A 26,196-nucleotide genomic window follows, 5' to 3' on the forward strand; every position below is an offset into this window, starting at 1 on the left:
AATATTGCAGAAATGAATCTCAGTATTCAAGGTATTACTATAAAAAACAAGATTGTATATAAACAAGTACACATATATATAAACAAGTACATATATATATATACTCACACATACTAGGAGGTTCCGGTGCCCAACTCCCCGTGTTCCGGACTGGTAGGCCGGTTCTCCTTGAATTCTGATGACTCGAATTTTGAAGACTCGACACTCAGGGTAGCCCTGAGTTTCAAAACGTTTCAAATAACTTGGCAAAAACGTTACACAAAAACATTACAGCCTACATCCGTTTCAAGCCGGCGTCACATCCATTTCCAATTTCAGCTTATCATTTTATAGTATAGAGTAGATATATATATATATATATATATATATATATATATACACATAATACTTAGATGTTGAAAGAAAAGTATTCAGTGGAATTTTTTGAATGACTTTCAGCATCCCGAAAATCACTTTGTAAACCATCTCCAATGTAATCAAATAAGATAAAGCAGTGAATGCCATGCCCAGTGACCACAATACTTGGTATGATAATGTTTTTAAAATGCTAAACACTGAATAGGAATCATATCAACTTGAAATCCTGGTAGTTTTCATTAACATGAAAGTAAAAATTAACGCACGAATGCCAGCAAAATATTATTTGAAACATAGTGGTATATTTTTATTTATTTATTATAAAAAAAAAAAAGATTTCTGCCATCAAGACAGCTCTCAGTATTTCTCTAATCCAGTGCACCCAACATAAATGAGACCCCAATAAAGTTGAAAGCTCACTGGTTTGTTAGGGGAGTGATCTTGTTCTAATAAGTAAACAACATTATCACAAGGTGACAATTGTAATGGATAAAGAGATGTACATACATCATATTTCTTTTTTTTTTTTTTTTAAATGACCAATACACGTCACAGGATATTATTATTATCCAGGCCTCCATGGAGTCAAAAGACTCATCGTGGGAGGTCGTTTTTAGGAAATACAAAGTCTATCATACCACTCCTTGAACCCATTAACCGTCCCCGCTCCAATCACTCTCTCAGGCAATGCATTCCAGGGTTCAACTACCCTCCATGCAAAGAAACCACTTCTCACCCACTTGCACACAGCTTCCTTTCGTAACTTCCAGGGATGGCCCCTTGTCATCGCTCCTTCCCGCCGTTCCACCAAATGAAAGAACTCTTCAATGTCTACCCTCTAACTGCCTCTCAACAGTTTAAAAAGTCTCAATCATATCACCTCTCCTTCTTCTATCCACCAAACTCTGCAGTCCACATTCCCTCAGTCAATCCTCATAACTCACATTGTTCAGTCCTGAAACCATCTTTGTTATCCGCCTCTGTACTCTTTCCACAGTCGATTTATCCCCTTCAAATCCTGCGGACCAAATCTGAGAACAATAGTCTAAGTGTAGTCTGATTAGGGCCTTATACAACAGAATAATAACTCTTATCTCTGCAGGTCAGCGTCTCCTTCTCAGTATTGCAGCAATCCTCTGAGTTACCCTCACCACCTTTGCAATATGCTCCTGGAATTTTAGTTTTCTATCAATCATCACCCCCAGATCTCTTGTCTCCCCTACCTCCTCCAGTACAGCTCCTCCAATCGATGGATCCCAAACCTCAAGACTTTACATTTTGCTGCATTGAACCGACAACCCCATTTATTTGCCCATCTGTCTAGTTTATTCAAATCCTCTTGCAGGGCTGCCACATCTGCACTATTACTGATAACCCTTCCCAACTTCACATCATCAGCAAACAACTGAATGTCCCCTTGCAATCCATTGACAATATCATTGATATAAAGATTGAACAATACAGGTCCCAGTACTGAGCCCTGTGGAACCCCACTTGTAGCCTTCTGCTTCCTTGATATTGCCCCATCATACACAACTCTCTGATACCTATCAGTCAGCCAATCCTGAATCCATTTGACTAATCTGACATTTAAACCCATGCGCTGCAACTTAAATATCAGCTTATCATGTGGCACCCTGTCAAACGGCTTTGCAAAATCCAAAAAAATGGCAGTATATGCAGTGGTGAGCTATAAGGGGCTCGCACGAGCCCTTTTGTTAAATTTTTCTCAAATTTGCGAGCTGCTTGTTCTTTTTGTTTACTTTTTTATTTTTTAAAAAATTTTCTAAACATATTAAGCGCAAAATCTTAAGGTAACCTAACAAAAATTAGTTTATTCGACAGTGTATCGATTATTTGGAATTATTGTTTCAACTCCTCTATAACAAATGCACCCAAGTTTGAAAATAAAATAAGCGAATGCCCTATTTTTACCCTTCTGGTAGCCAATCATATGGTAAAACCAGTAGCCAATCAAATGTTTTATAAAAGATTATAAAATATTTTATTCTTATTATATTTTGATAGTTAAAGAATGTTTTTCTTATGTAAGATAAATTAACACAGTTGATCGTGTGCAAATATTTCATGTTTAGATCATGAAATATTTGTTTAAAAATGATAGCCTTTACAGGTTGATTGTCCTCTCATACTTTTTGATTGGAATTTGGACACAAGCTGTATTAATAAGAGTTTTTATGTGAAATACGGCTTTTTTTTTTTTTTTTGCTCGACGATGCGAGCCCTTTGTTAAAATTTCCATAGCTCACGACTGAGTATATGCCTTTCCCTCATCAACTGCTCTTGTCACTTTATTATAAAAGACAATCATATTACTAAAGCAAGGACGTCCCGTAACAAAACCATGCTGATTCTCACAGATAACATTACCCTCATCTACCCAACGCTGTATATAGTCCCTCACTAATTTCTCCAATATTATAAGGAGCAATTTATCTTAAAAAAAAAAAAAAGGTGCAGAAGGTTCTGTTCTGTCCATTGGCCCCTTTATCATTTAATTTGTCAATTAATGATGATGATGATGTGAATGCTTTGAAGAGTAATATATAGTAGTTGTTTGCTGGTGATGTAGAGTTGAGGTTAATTAAAAGAAATGATTCTGATGAATTATTCCTTTAGAGATTTTAATAGGCTGGTACTGTGAGCAGAGGAGAATGAATTCTAATTCATCGCTACAAGTAAGTTGCTTAAATGAAATGGAAGTAATGTACTTTACTGGTGAAATGTACTTCAAGAAGCCAGAAATCTAAGAGTCTTAATCATTACCAGGTCAGGACAAAAATTTTCAAAAGAATTTTTGTCCAACCTCACTTGCATTATTAATGATGCTCATGGAAGAACTGCTGTTCTTTTAGTTAATGATTTAATTCTGATTTAAGATGGATGGATCTGTTAGTCACATATGTTCTCCTATTCTCCTGCTTTATATCAGTTGGGTGTTTCATAGTTATGATTATTCAGATTTTCAAACTAACATGCCTTTGAATATTTGTTTCTTACTCATCATGTTATAGCTTTATTTTCTTTCACTGCTCTTTTTTTTATTTTAAAACTGTATAGACATAGATTAAAGGGCTTGTTTTAGCACCTCTCAAGTGAGCTTGGAGAAAAAATTTAGAGGGAGATTTAGCTGTCACCACTCATTGAGTAGGTTCTACTATAAATCAGGCTGAAGTAATGTTACTCATTATTATTATATAGATAACTCTAGGAAGTTAAGAACTAAGATACTACTTTATCAATAGAATATGTCATCTATGATTGGAATTATTCTGAAAGCAAAATAAATACATGTTGCTATTTGTGTTTCCAAGTAATGGGACTTTTCACTGCTAGTACTGACTGGATAAGTGTTAGTAATGTTTTAAACTTGCTCTGTACATGTTAATATTTCTATCATTGCAGATACAGCTACCAAAATTTAAAGTAAAATTTTTTTTTATTCCATAAATGAATAAAATGTCACCTTTCACGAAGTATGGTTTATTATAAATCAGCACGAAGTGATGAATACTTAGACACTGTGATCTCTCAATACCTTAACTCATTCAAGGATTGGTTAAGCGAGAGATCACTGTATTAAGCCGATGAGATTAATCCTTTAGTGAATACACATAATTTTTTTTTTACTTGCAAACTAGTTTAAACCTTAAGTATGCAATACTTAACAGAATATTAAACAAAATATTACCTATGCTCCCAAGTAATGAGAACTTTTAGTTCAGATTCCACTCATGCAAATATCACTTTCACCTGAGTGGAAGGTGATAATTTGTTCATTAGAGAATAAAAAAAAAAAAGAGTTTACACTAAACTTTTATGTATGTCTGCAAAGAATGTGCAAAAACAAGCTCAAAGCACTACTGATAAAGACAAGGAAAATTAATTAGAAGAAACACCCGTATAAACCACGGTGAAAATTATTTAATTGTAAACAAAAATTAGGAATAACATACTGTATGTTATTCCTAATTTTTGTTTAAATACTGTACTGATGATGTCCTAAGATACTTAGGATGAAATATTTACAATTAAATAATTTTCACCGTGGTTTATACGTGTGTTTCTTCTAATTATGAATGCACCACAGGTTTCGTTATTTAAAAAAGGAAAATTAGATTGAACTTTTTTTATTCTATACTGAATAAATTATCCTGTTCCACTCACTAGAAAGTGACATTTGCTTAAGTGGAATATAAGCAATAATCACTTCAAGCTGAAGCCTTCAAAATAAATTATGCTGCATGTTGGCTCTTCATGGTAATTAATTTCTCAATAACTTTGAAATCAGTTATTTTTTAAGCTGATAATAATCTTACTTTATTTTAACTAATGTTGGACTATCATCAGACAATTAACTGCTGCAAAAACAAGTACACTCGGATCACTTTTTATGCATATCTTTTTTATGCAGTTTTGAAGTTATGCGGTGCATATTTCATGCAAATTCGGGTTTTTCTGTTGTACATAATGAACAGTGTGTTGCAGCACATTCTGGCGTAAATGCCTAATTGTGAGTAACGTGTAAGCTGTGAGTGTCCGTGAAGTTTAATTTTGCATGTGAGTAAGTGTTTGTCTTTTGATTATCATAAGTCTAAATTTTGCTAATTTTTATTTTAAAGATTTAATTTGGCCCAATGGAGAGAAAAAAAGCACCGAAGAAAAGCAATTTCTTTGGAAATGAAAATTGAAATTTTAGATCACTTAGCAAAAGGAGAGGGATCTACAGCGATTGGTAAACATTTTAATTTAGGTGAATCTACTATAAGAGCAATTAAAAAGATTGAAGTTGCAATAAGAAAATCCCTCATTTCTGGCACAAAACTAAGTGCCAAATTATCATCATACTCAAGAGAAGCTTTATTAGAAAAAACGGAATGAGTGCTCGTAATTTGGATTAAAGAATTAACTCAAAGAATTCCTATAAGTGGTTTTTAATTAAACAAAAAGCTCTTCGGTTTTATGAACAGCTGGAACAGATGAAACAACTGGAGCCATCTACTTCTGCTTCCCAGGCTGATAAAGAATTTTCGGCTAGCAAAGGATGGTCAACTGGGTTTTTAAAAAGGAATGTACTTCATAACGTGAAGATTACAGGCAAGGTTGCAGCAGCAGATGAAGCAGCAGCCAAAAATTTTCAAGAGGAAGTTAGCCAAAATTATTGAAGATGGTGGATATTGTCCTGATCAAGTGTTTAATGCTGACGAAACAGGTTTGTTTTGGAAGAAAATGCCTAATCGAACTTACATCGCAAAGTCTGAGAAAAAAAGCAAGCAAAGATCGAGTAACATTGTTACTTTGTAGCAATGCATCAGGGGATTGAATGTTGAAACCCCTCCTAGTAAATCGATCTCTGAGACCACGGGCTCTAAAACGCAAAGATCTAAAACAGCTGCCAGTATACTGGATGGCTAATACAAAGGCCTGGGTAACAACTGCTGTATTTACTGATTGGTTCAATAATTGCTTTGTACCAGAAGTGGAAACATATATGAAGCAAAAAGCTCTCAATTTTAAAGTTTTATTAATTGTTGACAATGCACCAAGTCATTCACATTTAGAACATCCAAAATGTGCAGATAGTGTTTTTTCCACCCAATACAACAAGCATTATTAAGCCATTAGATCAAGGCATAATTGCTACTTTTAAAAAATATTACATTAAGCACACTTTTCAATTTATATTGGATAAACTAGAAAATGAATCATTAACAGTAACTGACTTTTGGAAAAAATTTTCCATTTTGGATTGCTTAAATCATGTTACATCTGCTATCGCTGAAATAAGACCACAAACTTTAAATGCCTGCTGGAAAGTAACTTGGCCTGGATGTGTTGCAAACAGTACAACCATTCAAACAGCTACGTTATCAGCTGAAATCATTACTTTGGCACATGAATTTGGTGGAGAAGGTTTTTGATACATTTAGCCAGAATGACGTAGACGAATTGCTTGTGGATAATGCTTTAAGTGACGATGATATTATTGGATATCGATTAACTTTAGATATCGTCGAAGTTCCAGAAAACAATAGCGAAGCAGAAGAAAAACCTGTCCCCCTCACTGCAAATATAATTTGAGAAGGCCTTGAACTGTGCAGTAAATTGGAAAACCATTTTCTTGTTAATGACACAAATTCTGAATGAGCCTTTAAATTCCAATGTGAGCTAAAGAACTGTATTTCTGGATATCGAGAGCTGTATAAAAAATTAGTCAAATCATCATCACAAAGTTTAATCACTGATTACATTGTCAGAAGAAAAAATCAGCACAGAATGAGGGTGAAGCTAATGAAGCTAATACAGATCTGATGTGCTGACTATCGCTTCTGGTGATGAAAGTGATTTTGCATCAGTTCGCAAAAGTTGCTGAATATTGTCTAATAGCAACGATAATTCCGATGAAAAAATGCAAAAAAAAAAAAAAAAAAGTTACTTTTCAATAAAATTAAATGAATAAAGCTTTAAAACAAACTTAGGCATTCTTATTTTCCTGAATTTTTATAAACTTTTTTTATGTGATTTTAGGTTTATTTTAATTCATTGCTTCGGTTTTATGCGGTTTTAGAAAATTATGGAACATATCCCTAATTTTTCAACGTAAGTTAGGTCTTTTTTGTGCGATTTTCTGTGGAATGTATCTACCGCATAAAAAGAGACCCGACTGTATTTTCAAGCATTGCTCAACTGACAGTTATGCTGTAAAATTCAAAACTGTGCAAACTGTCTAATGATATAGTTAATGAAGTTTATGAATTTTTTATGGGAATAATGCCACTGGAAAGTATAGTGAAAATATTCTTTTTATTTTTTAATTCAAAATGAGAATCACTTAATATTTAAAATATTTGGTCAGAATGAATGACTGGAAAGGAGATGAGCATGGTATGAGAAAAGATGTGAAGAGTTGTTGCATGAGGTTAAAATGAGAACAAAACAGTCTTGAGCATGAGCTTGTTGCCATACTATGATAACAGTAGGCTATTGTAAAATTCGATGCAGTAGAATTATTTTTTCTTAACTTTGCATCTACTTTTACAGAGGTCACGAATATTGAATAAAGAAGGATATTGTAATTTAACACTGTTATTGTAAATTTTTGTTATGAATTTTGTATATAAGGTATATGTTGACACTGTAGTTGTAAAAATTTTGTGATTTAAAAACCATGCAAGTATATGTTGAAACTGTATGATTGTTAAACTGTATATTTCAAGGGCAATGCCTTAGAAGGCAGCACAGCATTTGATGTGGTTCTGATTTAAAAGAAATAGCTTAGAAATTTTGTTTGTACAATGTAAAGTGCTTTGAATTGTGTTCAAGTTAAACTAAATGCAAGTCTCAAGGATGCAACAAAAGGTGGCAAACATCTAAGGATGTCCTGCGTTTGGTAAATAAGATTGTTTTTGTGTGTTCTGTGGGAAACAGAAGTAATCAACAACTTTGAAGGTAACATCCCTTTTTGCGCAGGAATATTAGGGGGTTCTCAACCCTTCATCCAGGGACTGCAGAAGTATAAGAAATCATCGAGGGCGAATCAAAGGAGAGCAGAGTCTCTTCTCGTAGTGTCTTGATCCAGCATCGTGGACAATGGTCCATCAGAAGTCTGGAGAGAGGCAATGGTGCCATGAGGCATCGAAGGGAAAGAGAAGTTAGACCAGCATGCCTTTCCAGCAAGATAGTCTGCCATCTGCATCGGACGACGAAAGCAGTCAACTGACCTAGAAAGCATTGGTGCAATATGCCTCCAGCCCTGGGAATTCTCCACGATGAGATGCCGCTAAAGGAAAGAAGCCCGCACGAATGTTGAGGCCCAGGATGGAAAAGCAGTCAGAGGAACCAGTAAAGAGATAAGAGAGCCAGTTAAGATATATGTGTCAGAGAAGAACTGTGAGTAAAATTTTATGTGTTTGTTTAACATTACGGAAGATAGACTGATAGTCCATGGGACACTTATAAAGTTTAATTGTGATTATTTGTTCTGAACTAAGAAGCTGAAGATTAATTTGTATAATTTAGATATGAGAAAGTTGTTAATTGAAGTATATATTGCAGCAATATGTTAGTATTGGGATGAGAACATGGATTTTGTATGATAGTATTGATACAAGTTTTAATGTGTGTACAATTATTGAGATATTATAATTCTTAGCTTTAGATTTTTTTTTTAGAAAGAGCCAATTCATTTAAGATACTGTATAATTGCATCGTAGTTTAATAAATATGTTTGTTATGTAAAAAAATGTGTATTCACTGATCCTTAATTCAATGCACTGTTTCTAAATAAATACGAACCTGTGAGCGAAAGAAAATAAGAGTAGCCATGACTGTCAACAAAGCTTGAGATAAATCTAGAGAGATTCTGCAGGTAATCTTAACTATACAGGGTGTTTCAAAAAGAATGACCCAATTTCAAATAATTATATTTAATAATGAAAATGTGGTACATTTTCATGATAGCAGTCGTTATATTAAACTCTGGGCCAAGGCCATTCACATGGTACAAGTCGCATTCATTTGTGTTTCATGGTTGCAGATATATACAATTTTCAAATCAGGACATTCTTTTTGAAACACCCTTTATTCAATACCTAAAAAGGGGAATCTTGGTGGTGCAATTGCATTAAATACAATTTCCAAGGTTCTCAAGGTATTAGAAATTAGATAACCTGTAGTAATCTAAGGTAAAGAGTAAAAGTGTAACAATAGAGTAAAGAGAACATAAAGTAAATGATAGCATAATAATACACAGGAGCCAACAGACCTTACATTTACACTATGTTATGGGGTGATTATGATGGGTAAAAAGATTTGTATATGCAGGAATTACACTTGAATGGGTCTGGTGTTAGGCTTAGAGAAACTGCAAATGTCAGAGAGAGAGAGAGAGAGAGAGAGAGAGAGAGAGAGAGAGAGAGAGAGTGCATGTGAATTTGGAGTGGATGAGCAGTGATGTATCAGTGACTGAGGTTAACCATAGCAGAGGTTGATGAAGGAGAAGAAATATATGTTACAAGGAATGAATGAAAGGTATGCTGTATTTTGAAGGGAGGGGAATTGTTGGGGATGATGGCAGAAGAAATGAAAACCAGCATTGTTTGCTGAACAACAAATTTAGTAGGAATGCAGGACTATGGGAGAGAGAACATATGGTGTGAGACAAAACAAAACATATAGTCTGTTGCTACTACAGAGTACTGGCATAGAGATTCAAAGGAAGATTCAGATGGTATGCATCAGCAAATTATCTCAATGAGCATAGGGTGGGTAATTATTATAGGGGACTTCAACTAGGAAGACAGACATGGGGGGAAAAAATAGAATTTATTCAGATACTGATAAATAATTACCTAAACTATGTGATGGAGGGGATCAAGGTTTGCAAGTACTTGATCTGACGATAACACCAGAGGATTCATCCATAGACAAGGTAACCACTTTGTTTTTGACTGGAGACACGATCATGCAATCATGACCTCCAAGGGATAAAAAGGAAAGGAGATGGCTAAGCAGGTAACCCTCGCATAATGCGGTACTTGTACAACTCAGTTTCGATATAACGCGGTCTACAAATTATGGTAACCCTTGTTGAACGCGGTACTTATACAACGTGGTTTCGACATAAGACGGTCTACAAACTGTAGTAACCCTTTATCTTTTCATATATTTTTCAACGCGCAACTTAAAAATCAAATTTTATCTTTGTTAAAATTGCATCTTCCAGTATCGCGCATGTAGTTATAAGTAACGAATTCTGCCAGGAAAGCACATTAAAAATCATAAGTGTGTTAATCTCAAGCTGAGCACTCTATTTTTTGGTGAGTTACATACAATATGTAATGCTTTTTTTATGTAAAAAAAATATTTTAATAGTAATGGCCATTTAGAGCGCTTTTGCGATATGGTTGAAAACGAAATTAGTGAATTAATTGATTGAGAAATAGATTTAAATGAGGAGGAACTGGTACAATTAATAGATGACATCGAACCAAATGTTGGGGAGTTCTGCCAAAGATTCTGATTGTCATGAATCAGTTAAGGAATTCAGTTTAAAGAAATTAGCAGAAGGATTGGACTTGGCAAGAAAGTCATTTTATGGATAATGATCTCCAAATGAAGCGCTCAGGAAAATTCACGAGACAATTGGATATTTGTTTAGCTCCGTACCATGAACTCAATAAAAAATTGCAGCATAGTGGTAAGCAAGATCTTATTACTAACTTCTTGATAACTAAACCAACCGAAGTATGCAATGAGAATTATACAAATGATGTCCAAGAGATTTCGAGTGATGACGACGACGTCTGGCCACTCATAAATAAAAAACATCTACGAAATGTAAGTTTTGTAGATGTTCTTTATCTTTATTTTATTTTGCCTAAACATTTACAGGGTGTTCGGGATAAATTTGACATATTTATAATTAATTATATTTTTCCGTAAGTTAGATGTATTAACACACACTTCTCTTCATTTAAAAGTTTGGTCCCTTCTTCATTCATATACAAGATGTCAGAAAGGATGGATAGCTGGAACCCACCTGAATCATGGAAGAGAATAACTTGTATCATGATGATTCGTGCCCGCCATCAAAATAAGGATATTACGACTGCTGCCCAATGCTCCCTGAATACAGTAAAAACAATCAGGCATGAACTAGAGACTTGCAATGGTGACTACGAGGATGTAGCAAGAAGAAAGATCCCTAGCAGACGATCTGATTGCGTTCGTACAGCAGAATTCCTCGCAAATCTGCAGGAACAGGTGTTGAAGAACCCTGGCATTGGAATTCGGGCTTTGTTCGTGGAGTTGCTAACTGTAGTCAAGCCCTGGATAACAAGGGTAGCCAATGGTAGGCCGTATGTATGGCAGCAGGATTCGGCCCCTTGCCACACCTCTGGGAAAAGTCAAAAATGGTTGTCTGAAAATTTCTACGACTTCACCAGTCCAAATGTTTGGCCTCCAAACTCCCCAGACCTTAACCCCATGGATTATTTTGTATGGGGCGCAGTTGAAAAAGACACCAATCGCACTTCCAGTAATACAAAAGCCCAGTTAATGGATAAAATTAAAACAGTTTTTGCGGCCCTTCCCAGGGAGACTGTAGCATCAGCTTGTTCGAGGTTCCGAAGCAGAATTGAAGCTGTGATCGATGCTAATGGTGGTTATTTTGAGTAACCACCATTAGCATTGTAATGGTGGTTACTTACAATGATAGTATTGTAATTAACTCTGCCTGTAATGTTTTTTTGTCAATTCATTAAATTTAATAGATACAAAGAAGATTTTCTTTTTCCTTACGAAACTGTCAAATTTATCCCGAACACCCTGTATGTATTATGTGCAATGAAGTTTACGTACAATTTATAATTTTTTATAATTTTATATTATGTATTTGTTTCATAGTCTATTTGTTTTCTTAACTTACATGAATTACCAGAATTAAATAAAAATATTCTGAAAATATAAAAAAAATATGAACACCCTGTATGTATTATGTGCAATGAAGTTTACGTACAATTTATAATTTTTTATAATTTTATATTATGTATTTGTTTCATAGTCTATTTGTTTTCTTAACTTACATGAATTACCAGAATTAAATAAAAATATTCTTTTGTTGGATATGTCATGTGTTTATATAATCTTAAAACAAAAAACGATTTTGGAACCTAACCCTACTTTTTCTATGTGCTCTGAGTCTCGCTTATTGCAATTTATATAACGCAGCATTTTTGTGGAAACCTAACATCCATGTTATATGAGGGATACCTGTACTTGAAAAGTTGTTAATTATGACAAACATGGGATACAGTTTGGAAATCACAATGATTTCTTTTGTTATATATGGTGAGTGAAAGGAAGAATGACTATGGAAAATTAACTATAATGAATGCAGATATTAAAGATGTAACTGAAGCAGAAAAAATAAGTGAATGAATGAATGATCACTTTGTGAAGATATATAATCTAGGTGGAGATATGAAACAATTAAAGTGATATGGACCAATGTGAGAACAGAAGTAGATGTCCTGAGGTGCTTAGGATACAATTAAATCTCAGTGTGAATGCAGCCATGGATTCAATAAAATATCAGTCCATATGTCAGTATTTGGACTGTTCAAGTTAAGTCTCAGCACAAGTCCCTACCAGTGCTGAGACCTAAGGAGCATATTCTTTGTATGAAAAGTGGAATTCATTGACTGACTTTGTGGTGAATTCAAATACATGGAATGAGTTTAAAGTATGGCTTGATGGGCTTTGTGCATAACAGTGCATACCCCTTGCAATGAATTTTAACTCCATCGAGGTCTAACAATAACAATAATAATTTGTTTTGCATGGATTTCTTGTGAATGAGGAAGTGGTGGATCAGAAGAAATGAATCCAAGACAGTGATGAGTCTTTGGAATTAGATTCTTCCCATAATGATAGACTGAAGGTTTGAGGATTACAGAATTTGATTTATTGGCAGAAGACAGAAAAATATAATAGAATCCTACTCTGAAGCATCAGCAATGTATATATTGAAGTATCTGAATTTTGGGAGTATCTGCAACCCCTTGTTAGAATTGGAGATACTACCAAAAATATGCCTATTTTAGACTCTAAAAGTCTAAAAATGGCATTTGCAGTTGAATACAGGCATAACTCACATGTTATTTCAGGGTAACCTTTTACCCAGTTAAATGTTACATATGACATAATTCTTATAATCAAGATAATTTATTTTACAATTTAGCTAGAAATGTATTATATACTAGAAGAGATTAATTAATTACTCACATATCTACACCAGAACTCTTTTTAGCCAGTTTGGAATGTGACTTTACTAGATGAGTCTTTTGATGTTCTTGAGCTTTAGTTAATTTGTCTTCTTTTTGATGCTGAAGTTCTCTTTCTTTTTCTTTGATCTGATATAAAAGTTATTAATATAAGTAACTTTGTTTGGCAAAAGCAAAAAGTATTATTTTTTTACAAGACTGAATCAAAAATGCAAAAGGAGAAAGGAAGTCTATATAAACATAGAAGAAAACAGAAATGTATTTGAAAACATTCTTCAAACATACCACTGAACATTTCATTCAGTCAAAAGTTGAATAAAAACACAAGATATACAATATAAAAATAAATATATCAATTAGCAGCACATTTCTTAAAACAGATTTTAAAGTATCACAAAATGCATTTAAAAACAACAATTTATTCCTATACCCAGGAGATTAGTTGTAATTTAAAGTTTATAAAAATAAAGTTAAATGAAAAGAAATGGTGAGTGAGTGAATGAAATTACTAATTCTTTTTAATACTGAAAGAAGAACGTTCAAAAGCTTCTTTGAATTAATCGATTTTTTTTTTTCTTAAATTGGAAGAATATAAGATCTGAATTTTATGAATGTTTCTTCATTTCCCAGATTTTATTTTCAGAGTATTTTGCTTGATTTTAATTTTTGTAGTGTGAACATAAATGTCATGCTATTGTCTTTTTACCAATTACTCTACACAACAATACAGACTTGCTTGGAAAGCAAATTGCTGGCCAAGCACTGCTTATGTATGCTATACTGATACAACACTGAACAACAGTTAATATCAATTACAAACAGCAACAGATGAGCTGGACATTCATGCTATATGCAAGAAGCTCTTTACTGCAACATTTTGTTAAAAGGTAGTTATAACATGTATGCAATGCAATATGAAGTTAAAAACAAGATATACCTTCTCACTCTTCTTCCTCAGTGCCTGAAAATTACAATAAAGAAATATTAATAATTTCACATAAGAAAACACAATATTTAAAAAGCTCACCTTTGATGTGGATCTATTTCATTTATTTAAAATATTAGAAATAGTTCTTACAGAATGCTAAAATTTTAATAGAAGTAACTTAATGCTAGACTACTCTGTATTATGATATATGTTATAATAAGTTAAAACAGTGATCCCAACTAGTGTAGAATACCTCCAAGCAAGGGAGAGGGGGGGGGAGACACACCACACCAGCATCCTGATATATCCCTTTGGGTCATATCACAAGGAGGAGCATGTGTAGTTTGAAAAAACACATTCAGAATTATAATTTTGTATTTGAAAAGAAAAACACAATAACAAGAAGAAATAGTCTGCTTCTTTAAAAAAAAAAAAAAAATTAAAATTCATTATTCTCCTTAACTGAGGATGACAAATAATCAGCCTCAATTAAGGGGGATGTATGTTTAAGGGGGGGCGGAGAACAAACAAACCGAGATTGATGCATTTTTTTTCTCTCTTTCTAACTTCTGCACTATTTTATTTGTTTTTAGCTACTGTTTATTGTTCATTTAAATGAACAATAAACAGTATTCTGAACAATAAATTATCCTGAAATTCAAAGAAAAATAAAGAGACAATACAAAATGTCAGGCTTATCAAAATAGATGAGGGTCGGGAAACAGATAGTTATAATTTTTCACCTTCAAAGAACATCTTTAAAATTATAAGTTAAAGTATCTTTACCTTTTCATGTTTTCTCCTCAATGCTTGTAAATCTCGTTCAAGTTTTGCCACTACTTTTTGCACAAATTTATGCTCTCTGATCTTTTCAAGTGGTTCTGCATCAATATTAGCTTCTTCTGATTCTGTAAAATTTTCTGCTATTTATATGCAATTTCTTTTAATATTACAGCAAGTTACTTATATATTTTGATAATTTGTTCAGTAAACATCATTAAATAATAAATTATGATAGAATTGAATTTCAAAGCTATTAATCCAACAGGTGCATGATGTACAATATAAGTTTCTTCCAGTTAATCGCATACCCCTCCCCATTTCATGATTCACGTTTCCTAGATACACCCTTAGCCATTTTTTGGGATTACTTTAATTTTTGCTTGCACCAACCATACATTGCAAATTCTCACCTGCTTCTATACTGTTATTACCTGTACTAACGTGTATGTTTCTGTCATATCTTGTCTTATTTGTCATTCCTTACATAAGACCACAGGCTAGTTAATCTTGGTCACCTGGCCTGGATTTTCTCAACTGCCATTTCCTCAGAATCCAAGTGAGCACATCTGTGCACAGTAGTCCAGATTTGGTTGTATGGCCTTGTAAAGTGGGAGAATGACTGGGAAAAGTGTTATAGTAAACACTCAGTCACCTTGTCAACATGGTCCCTACCAGCACTGTTGAAGAGAACATCGCTTTCAAGAAAAAGTAATGTTCTCTTTAACAGTGCAACTTTCCAATGCAATGACTTAGCCACCTTATCAACATGGCTAAGTATTAACTATAACCCCTCCCCCCATCCCAAGTCTATAGCTTCATTGCCAATTTGCAGGAAATTCCCATTAAAAATACTTTGCTTGCAGTGTCCTTCATCTATAATGCATAACTTGATATTCAGAGACACTAATCTAACATTCATTAATATTTGTCCATAGAATTAGTCTGTTCAACCTGCAGAGATTCTGAATCAGATATGCTGCCCCTTATCACTTGTTCCAACTTAGTAAATATCTCCTCTCATCCATCCCCAATATTATTAAAATATAAGCTTAATAACACTGGCCCAAGTATAGACTCCTGTAGTATACAACTGATCACCTTCCTTCCCTTAGACTAGGAACCTCGTGCATCACTTTCTGATACATCAGTCAGCCACTCTCCTATCCATGTCACAACTTTATTCTGCATACTCATCCCTCTGAGTCTGTATACAACCTCATATGTGGAATCATGTCAAATGTCTTGACAAAATCCAGAATTATCATGATATATCCATATCTAACTCTACTCACTCTGTTATAGAACATGAACAGACTGCTATAGCAAGATTTACGAGTACATTGAACAAACTCATGCTGTCTTCTATAGAGGATCCTAGTGTGCTATTTGTCTACCTTTAGATGCATTTCCTAATCAGTCTCTAAAAACACTGATGACAATATCAGGAGATACTAACTAGTCTAAAATTTGCTACATCACCTTGGTATATTGGGATTATCGTGTTCTCCTTCCACTCATTAGGAATCATGTCTTAAGGCGCAAGCTAACCAGGTCATGGTACTGCTAACGCTCTTGAACATTTCTTTATTACCTTTACTAATATGTGAATTTCAGATGGTAGTTTGCAGGAAGACTTGTGTAAGAATGGTCCAGGTTCAGATAAGTTTTTTTCAATTAATAAATTGTGAATTTTTATGTATTTATATGTGAAAGTTGCTGTAGAAGTTGTGCACTTGCAGTCTATGTAGTGTGTGTGCTCGCTTGAGTTTGCATATAAAGTTTTTAAACTTAGAGCAAGGTATACTGACAGGCATCCAAAGCAAGATGGAGCGGACGGATTTTGTCTATGCATGAGTTAAATTTTGATTTTAGTCATGCTTGTTAAATGCCAAATGTGCTATATGTATTCACTGGATTATGTGCATAATTTATGGATTATTAATGTGGATGGAAAGAGAGAGAGAGAGAGAGTATGTGTATGAAGTGAGACTTGAATTTGGAGTTGATGAGCAGTGATGCATCAGTGAATGAGAATATAACAAGAAGGATGAGTACTTGTCTGATAGTAGAGAGAGAGATACTGTGAAAGAATCAACCAATGGTAGCATGAATGACATAAGTCATATGAGCATAGCAACAGATAGGAATAGTGAATGTAGTACACATGGGGTGAATGACATGGCAGAGAGTAGTAAGATAGATGCAGAAATAAATTTTCTCGTCTACCGGTGAAATGGTAGAATAACAAAGGAAGAATAGTAAAGAAGCTAGTTTGAAAGATATGATTATGAGTGAGAATATTAGAAAAGAAGTAGTAAGGTTGAAGAATGAATTTGATGCATTTTCAGAGTGAAATACATTTAGAAAAGAAACTGGTAGTTGGAGGTTTAAGAAGAAAGATGGTAGCAAAGGAGTCAAAGATGAATGATTGCAAGTGGAATGGTGGAAAGTAGTGTAGTGTCTGCATGGGAACTGTATTATGAAAGATGTGAAAATGGAGTAGGTATCACAAGTATGTCTGAGAGGAGCAATGATAGGAAGAGTGACTGTGGAGAAAAGGAGGAAATGCAGGAGTTGCCTGTGCTTGTAAGAACAATGATTTGTGAAGAAGTATGAATAAGAGTGTGGGATTTGTGAGTGTTACTAGACAGTAAAGCAGAAGAATGTGAGAGGGAGAAATGTGATTGTGTTTCCAAGGTATGACAGTAGAGAACTGAGAAGAAGAGCAACGATCACAAATAGCATGATGGCTAGAATGCACAGGAAGAGAGGACTTAAATTTGCAGATGTATTGGATAATGAAGGTAGAAGAGAGCTATTTGCTACAGATGGTCTGCATCTGAGTGAAAGTGCTAATGTGAAGCTGGGTAGATTGTTGATGAGAGGGTGTAGCCAGTCAGGAAATTGAAAACTGGATGGTGAGACTGTGAATGTAAGATACCAGAATTGGTCTGGGATAAAAGACGAAGAAAAACAAGATAGGGACGCAGGATTGGCTTCATTGGCAGAAACAGTCAAAGGTCTTGAATGTGATAAACACATGATATGCGGAAAGAAGCCCCCCCCCCCACAGAGAGAGAGAAGCTAACATGCTTATACAACAATGCAAGGTGTATTAGAAATAAGGGTACAGAGTTTGTGACCTTGATACAGGTAGTCAAACAACAAATCATTGGTGTCAGTGAAATGTGGTTAACAGCAGATGATATACTAATGAGAATAGAATATGATGGTTATAGCATTTCTTGAAAAAGGAAAAAAGGATAAAAGAGGAGGTGGGGTATTATTGCTGAGTATCTCAGAAGAGTTGTCTTCTCAATGCAGAACGTGAAGAATGCAGTAATGGTAAAGGATTCGAGTCCTTTGGTGTGAGGTTGAGATAAACACAAATTTTAGATATTTAATGTCATATAAGTTGCTATAAGCTGGGGAATTGCAGAGGAAAGTGATTCAGAAATGTTCAGACAGATGAGACTGATGAGCAACAGCTCTATCAATTAATCAACAACAACTTGATTAATTGATGGAGCACATAATGTGTGCTCTATCAATTAATCAAGCCTACAACAAGAACTTATCACTATCAAAACTTTAGTGGAATTAAATGGTTACAACCTTCATTAAATCCACTCTTATGTTCTGATCCCTTATATCACTGGTATCTCTTAACTTATTGGTAGAATTTTGAAGAAGTATCACCTTAAACCCATGTATTTTCCTATCAACAAAACTTCTCATCTGTTACCATCTACAACAGACAAATGTCACCTCTTTCTTTAGCTAGTGTTTACCAAATCCTTTGTGAATGTAATTTGACATACTTTGGACAGAAGTTTATTTTGCACTTGGTTAGACTATAATAAATTTAGTTTAATCCTTTATCTAAAGGTCGAAACTGATTTCGGTAGTGGCCCTTCCGTTAATGCATAGCAGTATACATGTCCGCAAGGAGATGAGCTTTGCATTATGGGGGATACTGAGACAAGGAGTGATGAGAGCTTGGTTCACCTTTGCTTGGAGTTTCCTGGTGTTGCACCACCTTACCTCAGTCCTGAAGATATTTTCAGGTGCAAACTTTGTTTGCTTACACTTGGATAAAGGATTAAACTAAATTTATTATAGTCTAACCAAGTGCAAAATACATTTCCAACATCTTTCTCTAAATCCAGAGTAATTCAATAATAAGGTGGTACACCTGTTGGCAACTTGTATAGGTAAATATGACCTCTCCTATTGATTCTGCCTTAGTATCTCCACGTTTGGGTCTACCTCCCACTGACGAGACCTCAATAAAGGTCGAAACCCCTGTGAAGTTAACTGAACTGAGGCACGGCTGTTACCCTTCCAGATGAGCAAATAAGCGGCTCTGCTCAGTGGTGGGGAGCCTGCCACAGTGTAGAGCCAACTGAGGTTCTGCTCCTGCAGGGCACTCATTATTGGGTGATTTTATGAGTTTTTGGAAGAGGTATCCCGCACTTAAACAAAGGGAAACCGGTCTGGGTAGTGGTCCTTCCCTTAATGCATAGCAGTATAATGTCCACAAGGAGATGTGCTTTGCATTATGGGAGATACTGAGACAAGGAGTGATGAGAGCTTGGTCCACCTTTGCTCAGAGTTGCCTGGTGTTGAACCACCTTACCTCAGTCCTGAAGATATTTTCAGGCACAAACTTTGTTTGCTTATACTTGGATAAAGGATTAAACTAAATTTATTATACTTTGGACAGATAGGCCATTCTGTGGAAAAAAAAGAATTAACGAACATCAGTAGTACATTGAATGCATGAAACCTCAAAAGTCTTGTCTGGCACAAAATTGTATTGACACTAAGCATAGATGCAGGCGTAGACTTCTGTGGCTAATTGGTTCAAAAGATATATTTTGGTGATTACACATTTTCTATTATTCAGTTATACAAAATACTGAAATAATAGTTCCTGACAAGTTTCATAAATTATAGGATTTACATCTTCAGGGGATAAATAGTATAACTTAAAGTTTAAACAAGAGAATTAATAAATACAAATCATAACAGTCTGGCTATTCATAAACTCAAATAACAGAATGCAGATATAAAACGTTATTGATGTTGAACAATACTGGACGATGTCATGTGTTCTTGTTCTCGTTCATACAGTCCGAGCTCAGATTGAGGTAGATTTTTTATTAGAGCTGACCACACTTGATGGAGAATTAAACCTTGATTTTTATTGCATTGGGTTGGGTTTTTTAGCATATTAGCAGCTTCTTTAAATTTTCTTATATAACTGTTGTTTTCTATGTATGACATCGTCGTTTTTTGCCAGTGTACATTGTGTCCAGTAGAAGTGGTATGGAAAGCAAGACCCGTTTTTTGTTCTCTTTTGTATTGTACGTCTTTTTGGTGTTTAGCCATGTGTATTTCTCCAGATCTTCTAGTCTGTCCTACATAGCAAATCCCGCAAGAGCAATGGATTTTGTAGACTCTTGGTTTTTTAAGAGGATGATGAGATGGTTTTGGTGGATGTAGGAATCTTGAGATTTTTTCCATAGGAAGGAAGGCTACTTTTATGTTGTGTTTGTTCATTAATTTGGCTAGCTTATCTGTAAATTAAATGCATATTCCATACAAACAAGACCTCCAGAATTTATCATAAAATGGAACTAGCTTTTCTAAGAGAAAGAATTACAGTCACTAGAGCTGAATTAGCATTAATTAGTGATAACACTTTTTCTCTTCATAACGAGCTGGCCACACCTCTTCCATCCTACCTATGGAACAACATCGATAGTGTTACATTCAACAAAGCAATAGCGATCTCAGAACAGAAGAAACATACATTAATTCATAAGTTCAACTTACTCCTTCAAAAGAAGGAAATGCATAAAAAACAACTAGATCATTCAAAAGTAGTTATTAACCTTTCTTCGAGAGTCCTAACAAAAGAAGAGAATAACCTTTTACTTAAATGTTTTAACTTCGCCTTAACCCCACATTTCCTACCAAAAAAAATTGATATCATAGCACAAATAGAAAAAGGAATTAGAAATCTACCGGACAACACATCAGATCTTATCCATATAGAAAGTACAACTTTATTATTAAAAAGCAGATTACCTCGTAGGAATCTACCATACAATGAATACGCTTGCATTAAAAAGTTAAAGGATGACAAAAATATTGTCATAATCAAAGCAGATAAAGGCAACGCAACTATCGTTTTAAATGCTGCAGAATATGATAACAAAATGAAAAGTCTCCTGGAAGATACAAACACCTACAAACCCTTAGACAGAGACCCGACTTGGCATACACACAAAAAAACAAATGATCTAATAAAAAAAGTGCCTCTCTGGATGGAAGAACTTAAAAAATATTTACAATCAAAACATCCTTTGATATCAAGAATACATGGTGTTCCAAAGATCCATAAGACAGATATACCTTTAAGACTAATAGTAGATGGAAGAGATTCACCGACTTCCAACTTGGCGAAATACCTCACCAACATGATCTCACAACATATAGGAAAAACATCTTCCTTCATAAAAAATAGTAAACATTTCATAGAAAAAGTGAAAGATATACATATTGGTCCAACAGACATCTTAGCAAGTCTAGACATTATCAGCTTGTTTACAAACGTCCCGAGACAAGAAATTTTGAATCTCCTAGAAGACCTCTTCCCTCTGGACATCTTAAATCTTTTTAAACATTGTATAAACAATACTTTTTTCACCTATCAAGACAGAATCTGGGAACAAAAAGAAGGCTTGGGCATGGATTCATCATTATCACCGGTATTAGCAAACCTATTTATGGAAAAATTTGAAAACAATGCTCTTAAGAATTACCATAAAAAATATGGCTATGCTATGTGGACGATATTTTCATCATATTCAATGGAACAACAGATGAACTTATCAATTTCAAAGATTATCTCAACAATTTGCATACCACCATAAAATTCACTTTAGAACAAGAAGAAAATAAAAACTTCCTTTTCTGGATATTCTATTAGAAGTTAATGAAGAAAGTAAACTCTCCTTCTCAGTATATAGGAAGCCGACAAACACTGGAAGACTTCTAAATGCAACCTCACACCACCATCCTTCACAAAAAATAAGCTTAATTAAAACTCTTCGAGACAGAGCATACAATATCTCCAGCACACAAGAAAGATGTAATGAAGAACTAAAATACTTAACACAAATCCTCCAACAGAATGGATATGAAACAAAAACCATCAAGAGAATTCTTAAAATGCCTCCAACTAACAACACAATAAAACAGGATTACAAAAAAGCAATCTCGCTTCCTTATATCAAAAATGTTACAGATAAGCTAGCCAAATTAATGAACAAACACAACATAAAAGTAGCATTCCTTCCTATGAAAAAAATCTCAAGATTCCTACATCCACCAAAACCACCTCATCATCCTCTTAAAAAACCAAGAGTCTACAAAATCCATTGCTCTTGCGGGATTTGCTACGTAGGACAGACAGGAAGATCTGGAGAAATACGCATGGCTGAACACCAAAAAGACGTACAATACAAAAGAGAACAAAAAACGGGTCTTGCTTTTCATACCACTTCCACTGGACACAATGTACACTGGCAAAAAACGACGATGTCATACATAGAAAACAACAGTTATATAAGAAAATTTAAAGAAGCTGCTAATATGCTAAAAAACCCAACCCAATGCAATAAAAATCAAGGTTTAATTCTCCATCAAGTGTGGTCAGCTCTAATAAAAAATCTACCTCAATCTGAGCTGGACTGTGAGGACAAGAACACGTGACATCGTCCAGTATTGTTCAACATCAATAACGTTTTATATCTGCATCCTGTTATTTGAGTTTATGAATAGCCAGACTGTTATGATTTGTATTTATTAATTCTCTTGTTTAAACTTTAAGTTATACTATTTACCCCCTGAAAATGTAAATCCTATGATTTACGAAACTTGTCAGGAACTATTATTTCAGTATTTTGTATAACTGAATAATAAAAAACGTGGTGTAATCACTGAAATATATCTTTTGAACTAAGCATAGTATTCAGTGGGATGAAACTTGTCTTCTCCGTAGAAGCAGTTTTAATATGAATGCCTTTTCAAAAAAAGTTGTGAAGTCTTTTCTACATCAGCCTAACCTGAATCAGATTAGGCTGATGTTATATCCAAGTATTTGTAGCTCTCCTACTCAGCTCATACCTGTTATACTATGACAACAATTTCAAAACTTTGACTCTTCTACTCTTCTTTTTGAACTAGTTCAACAACAACTCTTTCATATGTTTTTTCATACCATACTTATCTCAATTTATTATTTCCTATGGTATATAAGAAATAATATTCATGTTTCAAGCCTGTTATATCCAAGTATAAGCAGTCATAGGTTTGAACATAAAATTATATTCATTACCGAATTTTCCATTTCATAAATAACTTTTGTTTGAACAGATCTTGGTGTAACATGAACTGAAACAAGGATACAGATTTAATTTATTTACTTTTTTTTTTCAATGACAATCCTACCCATGAAATTCTATCAGTCTATGGTATAGCATATCATGGATCACGGAATTTATTTATTTATGATAGTTGCATACATATACATGGAACTGCCATAAATTTTCTTAGGACATTGCAGAAGTGCCAATAATAATAAATCCATGTTATGTGTCATAAGGATTTTTGTACAATAAGTAATTTTATTATATAACAATAGATGCATTATTCTCATCTTAAATCCAATTTTATTCTGATTCTGTTAAATCAGAAAGTTTTGCTTTTCTCTTTTGGAAATTTGGCAACTTTAACTTCAGAGGTTGCTCACTAAAAGTTTAGGAATTCTCCCTCTATTAGTATCCATGGACAAGGTGAGATTCATAACTCAGGAATACTCTTTACAGAACAAATATGGTATTTTTAAAAAGTTACTTTAGATCGCTAGTAAGCAGAGTAGCGGTCTCCCACTAGGCAATAAAACTCATCCACTACCTGAATACATTTAGAAAAACCTATGTCACAGTTGGATTCAAACTCATATCCTGTAGGCTAAAAAGGGGTGATGCTATCCACTTGATTAGCCATGCAAACAAAAAATTTGTCAAATATATTTATAATAAATTTGTAAGTACAGTTTCATAAATCTTCATTTGCGAAACTAATTGAAATAATAAAAATGCAACATGAGTAGGTTTAGTATGCATGTGAATGTAAATATGCACAAAAAATATAGCCATAATAATGATTAGCTTTCTCTCTCTCTCTCTCTTTGGAAAAGCTACTTTAACCTACAGAGAGTGTTTGCTACACTTTACTTTTTATGCTTCCCCCCCCCTTCCCCTCCATCACAATCTGAATAATTTCCATTACATATTTTATTGCAATATGTAATCAAGTTGTAGGTTATAATTAAAAAAGTAACCTATTTTCAGACTTTTTTTGTACAGAAACTGTTTCTTAAAAGTACATGAATTCTGAAAGGTTCATATATTTCAGTAAACTCTGAAAGATCACTGGGATAAATTAACATGACATAAATCTAACAGATTAGCTTAGGTGTTGATGGTTATTCATGACTTATTTTTCATGGTATTAACAACACCACACACACTTTTATCATAAAGATGTTTTATTAACGCTTATATTTCGCTGATTTTCAACTCAGCATCATCAGAGTACAACACACTTGTATACACGAGAGTGAGTGAGTGAGTGAAACAATATAATTGCAAAAGACAAAAGATATAAAGCCCTATCTTTGGCGCCCTCTAACGAAAAAAAAAAAAAAAAGCAGCTATCCAGGAGTTTTTCTTAGGATAACCATCTCCCAAATTTTTGGCAAATTAATGCAACCATATTTGTTAAGGTTGGGAGAATTCTTCAAAGCCATTGCTGACTCAAAAAAGAATCTTTCAGATATATAACAACTCCTAAATAGTACATTCGTTTTCCTCCATCTAATCCTGTGTGAAGGAGTGTCCAAAGCGTGGTCTGCCAGTCCTGACTTGCCATAGTAATAGTAGCGAATGTATCTTTCATGTTCTTGTGGATGTTCCCTGATCTTCCTGTTTGCCCATAACAGGCCAAGTCACAGTCACAAGGAACTTCATACACTCCTGGGTGTGCTAAAGGGTGAAGTTTATCCTTAGGCGAGCGGATCAGAGTTGCCAGCTTGACATGAGGTTTGAAAGTGGTGATCTACTCTGATCCGCTCGCCTAAAGATAAACTTCACCCTGGGTGTGCTAAACTCCTGGGTGTTTAGCACACCCAGGAGTTTAGCTAAACAGCTCTATCACAACTCTACAACAAGAACTAATCAATGTGTTAAATCTTGAAATATGGACTGTCCTACAGCACATCTCCGAAGTTGCAGCAAAAAAAGAATTCACAAAAGTAAAAAGCAAACACCTAAAGAAATATGAACTCCTACAACAGCGCCAACATACGAAGTCCCGACCGCAACTTCGACGCGACAATGTGGTTGTAAACCTATCATCGTAAACACTCACTGAAGAAGCCAAGAACGCTCTCAGTCTAGGACATAACTTTGCCATCACGCCCAAACAAATTCCTAAACTAGAAATTATGATGAAAGTAGAACGGGGTATCCATGATCTTCCGCCAGCAATAATGGCCAATAACGTGCAACTAGATATAGCAAGTATTCTAAACAAGGCTAAGCCTCCAAAAAGCAATATGCTACGTAAGCAAATAACTGCCCTAAAAAAGTTATATAATAATAAAAATATTATTATTACAAAAGCCGATAAAGGAAATACAACAGTTATCATGAATCAAGAAGAGTATAACAGAAAAATGCAAGATCTCATATGTAACAGTTCCACATATCAAATTATACATCGAGACCCTACGATGTCTCAAAAGAAAAAAGTCTGAAAATGACTGAAAAAGTGACATCATGGCCCAAAGAAATCATCAGGAAAATAAAACCAATTCATGTTAAACCATCCCGTATTTATGGTGTACCAAAAATCCACAAAACTAATATCCCCCTACGCCCCATAGTCAATAGCATAGATAGTCCCACATATAAACTGGCCCAGCATTTAGCCAAGTTGCTTGCCCCCCCCCCCCTTACTGACAACTCCTCTACTTTTGTAAAAAATTCAGTCCATTTCAAAAACACTGGTTAAAAATCTAATCCTAAAAGATTCAAACATAATGGTTAGTTTCGATGCCACCTCCTTATTTACCAATGTACCACTTGAAAGTTTATTTTTCACTTGGTTAGAGTATAATAAATTTAGTTTAATCCTTTATCCAAGTGTGAGCAAACAAAGTTTGCGCCTGAAAGTATCTTCAGG

At 34.4% G+C, this 26,196-nt stretch overlaps 1 protein-coding gene across 1 annotated transcript in view; it reads right to left on the minus strand.

Annotated features, from left to right (window-relative positions):
* Positions 1-26,196, minus strand: part of LOC150102439 (1-phosphatidylinositol 4,5-bisphosphate phosphodiesterase classes I and II-like) — a 900,535-nt gene that overhangs the window by 122,823 nt on the left and 751,516 nt on the right. Inside the window, exons 26-27 of the mRNA XM_090399636.1 lie at positions 14,878-14,999; positions 13,165-13,292 (exon numbers count right to left, since the gene is read on the minus strand). Coding sequence (XP_090255762.1) covers positions 13,165-13,292; positions 14,878-14,999 — 250 coding nt within the window. The remainder of the gene's footprint in view (positions 1-13,164; positions 13,293-14,877; positions 15,000-26,196) is intronic.

Source organism: Typopeltis vanoorti, chromosome 10 (assembly GCF_054136105.1).
Source record: "Typopeltis vanoorti isolate ZY-2024b chromosome 10, IOZ_Tvanoo_1.0, whole genome shotgun sequence".
In the NCBI taxonomy this organism is placed as follows: Eukaryota; Metazoa; Arthropoda; class Arachnida; order Uropygi; family Thelyphonidae; genus Typopeltis; species Typopeltis vanoorti.